Below are 3,531 nucleotides of genomic sequence, written 5' to 3' on the forward strand. Positions count from 1 at the left end.
TAGAAAATGCAAAATTGAAATCTTTATTGTTTAAAATTGTCGATTTTGATATCCTCAAAAGACAATGCTTCACTCAATTCACAGAAGACAGAGCTTCGATAAAAGTTTTGACAACCACAAAGAGTTCCTTTGCTTTCAAAGGCTGAGTGTCTTGAATCCCATGATAATCCCCCGCTGTGAAATGTCCCACAACTCTCACACCCTCTCTTTGCATATACCTCACTAACTGCGCTTGACGATCCACAAGTGGGTCACCGCGACACCCGGTAACCAGTACCCACCATCCACGATGTTTGATCATTTCCACTCTCTTCCCACCATTCCCCGCCGTCGGATTGCAATACTCGTGATCACGGTCAACCCCAACCGGTAACGACAATTCCCACAACGCATCGTTATTACACAGTGACAAATGAGGCTCATTCGCAAGCCTCAGCTCCGAACCCGTCCTGTGGGTCCCACTGAAAAACGGTTGCACCAAAATAAGCCCTTTGATCTTAAGCTCTTGATCATCATCATTGGCCGCAGCTACACGTAGACCCGCGTTGTAGGCTATGTTTCCTCCCGCACTACTCCCCATGAGATAAACATGGGAATAATCAGCGTAATTTTTCAGCCAATCATCCACTTGGTTGGTTTTTATCCAGTGTAGCGCCTCCACGGCATCCTCGTACGCCGCGGGGAGTCTGTGTTCCGGTGCGAGACGGTACTCTACGGACGCAACGATGGCAGCGACGTCGTTTGCCATGTTGAGGCAGAAATCGTGGAAAATCGTCGAGGCCGCACTGAGAAATATGAACCCGCCCCCATGGAAGAAAACCACAAGGGGGAGTTTGGAGCTGTGATCGAGTGCTTTGCGGGGTAGGTAGATCCTCACCCACGTGCCTTTCGATTGGTTAATGGTGTGGTCTTTGGAGAGTACGAGGTTGGGGGTGGTGGGATCGGGGGCGGGAGGGCTCTCTGGGGGTTTATTGGGGCGCGTGACGGTGCCGTTTGGGTTGAGGATAAGGTTGAGTTGCTTGTAAGGGTCGTTATTGCATGAAGTTGGAGATGGGGTTTGGAGTGTGGTTGAGTTTGCAATGAAGAGAAAGGTTAAGGAAAATGCAAATGCAATTGAAGTTCTCCAAAAGCATTTGGAGTTTGATAAAGAAAAGAGTGGCATCGTTGATTTTTTAAAACTAGGATGGAAGAGGGAGAGAAGCTATCCATCTCCTCATTTAAGGGGAGAAGAAACAATTCTTCATATCCTTCATCTGGATTTGGATAAAGATTGATTGATGGACAGTATCCCGAGGTTAAAATTATCACAATTTTATTATAAATATAAGGAAACTATTCATTTCAAGATTTTAATTATTTTAAAATAGGAAATTTTTTATTAAAAATATTTAACATATAGAAGGTATAAAAGATATTTTTTCAAATATTTTAAATTAACCATAAAAATAATGATAGCCAAATCACCAATGTAATTCTCATTGAAAATATTTTTTTAATTTTATTTTTAGTGTCTATATTTTTTTTTTGTTTTAATGTGTGATTTTTTTGTCATATTTCCCTTTTTTTTCAATTTACATCATTATAGTAAACCAAAAGTGATATTTTTTGTAAGATACGGTTTGGTTCAATGAATTAAAGATGGAGGAAAAGTTGTTGTGTAATAATGATGAGCCAATAGTTGATAATTTGTCTTCATTAATATGAAATGCTTGCATACAAAGTCATGCCAATCATTTGTAAATTACTGTGTTAGTAAAATATTTTATAATCTAAAATTTTAAAATGCAGGATGAATCCATTGGTTGATATCATTACAGTTCAAACAATATACGCAATAACCTTTTGTCCTTGTCTTTCCCCATGTGCTCGAATTGGACAAGCTTTGTTGTTTGTCAGGTTTTGGTTTAATAATTTCACCATTTATAAATGTGCTAAACGTCAATTGATCTATGGCATGTTAACAGAGTAGATGAGGTTCATAATAGAGTAGTGTTTTGTTAAAAGGGCACAATCTATATGATGTTTAGTTGAATTTTCAATTCAGGATAACATACCTATAGTCCAAAGACTATTTTGTCACTTATTTTTTTGTATTTAATAATTTAAGAAGGTTACACCATTTAGAAATTGGCCTTAAACTTCTTTTTTTTCAAATAATTGTTGAAGAGTATCAAACTATCATAGGACGATGAGTCTTCGGATTCTCAAAACAAATTATTTTAGAATGATTCCCTTCAGAGTTCAGACAGAGGGAATATTTTAGTATGATCTTAAACTATTTTTTAAAATTAACCCATCTAAGATTGAAGCAGAAATTTTAAATATGCTATCATATAACTCAATTTGCTTGATGTGAAAATTGCAATTTTGTTTTAAGTCGATATTTATTTTTGAAAAAATCTGAATTTAATTATTATGAAAAAAAGAAATAGAAATAAAGTGTTTTAAGAAATAAAATAAAATATTATCTTGATAAAATAAAAAATTAGAAATAATTTTTTTAAAAAATAAAATATTATAAATAATTAAAATCTTAAATCAATGTTATTTTATACATGAAATGGGAAAATTTTAAATTTTTAGCTTTTTATGAGAAACTCTAACATAGAAAGAGAGAGAAACCACGGAGAAGGGGCTAAAAAAATTTAAAAAATAATTTCTTTTTTTTTAAATATAGTGAAGGAAAAAGAGAGAAAAACAAAACAAAATAAAGATAAGATTTCAATAGTTTCAAGTTATGCATTATATAAATTTTGTTGACATATTTATATTTTGAATGAATATTTTATATATCAAGTCAATCCTAAAATATTTAAATATTAAAAAAATATTTATGAACTGTCATCGGCTACCATGTATCACTACACCTCTTTCATCAATTACCATAAAAGTTTTTCTTTCACCATCATTTATCTTCTTTATTTCTCCAAACTCTACTACCTTCAACCACCTTAATGAAATCTATTTTCTCTCCACCAGTTCTTCTCTTTTTCAAACCATACTCCCTTCGACCACTCAAAATTCACTTATCTTTTTCCTCCAAACTACTACTTTCAAGCATCCAAAATTCACCACTCTTCTGCCCATCATTTTTTCTTTTTCTTTATCTATTATCCCCCATGCACAAAACCTATCATGGAAGTTTCTCACTCACTTTTTTTCCTTTTTCTCCTTCTCTCTCACATTAACCTTTACCATCAAAATCATAGCCTCCATCAACATCACCTTCACTTTTTCATAACCCTATTTTGTTGGAGAAAAGCATCTTGTAACTCATCCTAAAATTTGATGTTCTTTAAATTTAAAATTTTCAAAATTTAGATTTTTGCTCTTTTTGTCTAATTTTTTTTTATTTTATCTAAAAATAAGGTTCTTATTATTTTATTTATTTTTATCTTTATTTTTTGGTATGTTTTATTTATATTAGCCTAGCTTAAATAAAAATGCTTAATTTCTTATTTTTATTTATTTATTTTAATTTAGTTCTCTTGATTCTATTTATTAATTTTTTTAAGTAACAATAATTAGAAT

At 32.8% G+C, this 3,531-nt stretch overlaps 1 protein-coding gene across 1 annotated transcript; it reads right to left on the minus strand.

The window, feature by feature from the left end:
* Positions 1-1,269, minus strand: LOC113867735 (carboxylesterase 1-like). Its single transcript, XM_027503184.1, has one exon. It carries the CDS (start codon positions 1,160-1,162, stop codon positions 74-76), a length of 1,089 nt encoding a protein of 362 aa, XP_027358985.1. The 5' UTR covers positions 1,163-1,269; the 3' UTR covers positions 1-73.
* Positions 1,270-3,531: the final 2,262 nt, after the last annotated feature.

The sequence above is a fragment of the Abrus precatorius genome, unplaced genomic scaffold (assembly GCF_003935025.1).
Source record: "Abrus precatorius isolate BTA unplaced genomic scaffold, Abrus_2018 Scaffold5, whole genome shotgun sequence".
Taxonomy (NCBI): domain Eukaryota; kingdom Viridiplantae; phylum Streptophyta; class Magnoliopsida; order Fabales; family Fabaceae; genus Abrus; species Abrus precatorius.

What these genes read in the sequence shown, in the direction of transcription:
- LOC113867735 (XM_027503184.1), bottom strand. Translation starts at nt 1,162, where the DNA reads ATGCCACTCTTTTCTTTATCAAACTCCAAATGCTTTTGGAGAACTTCA.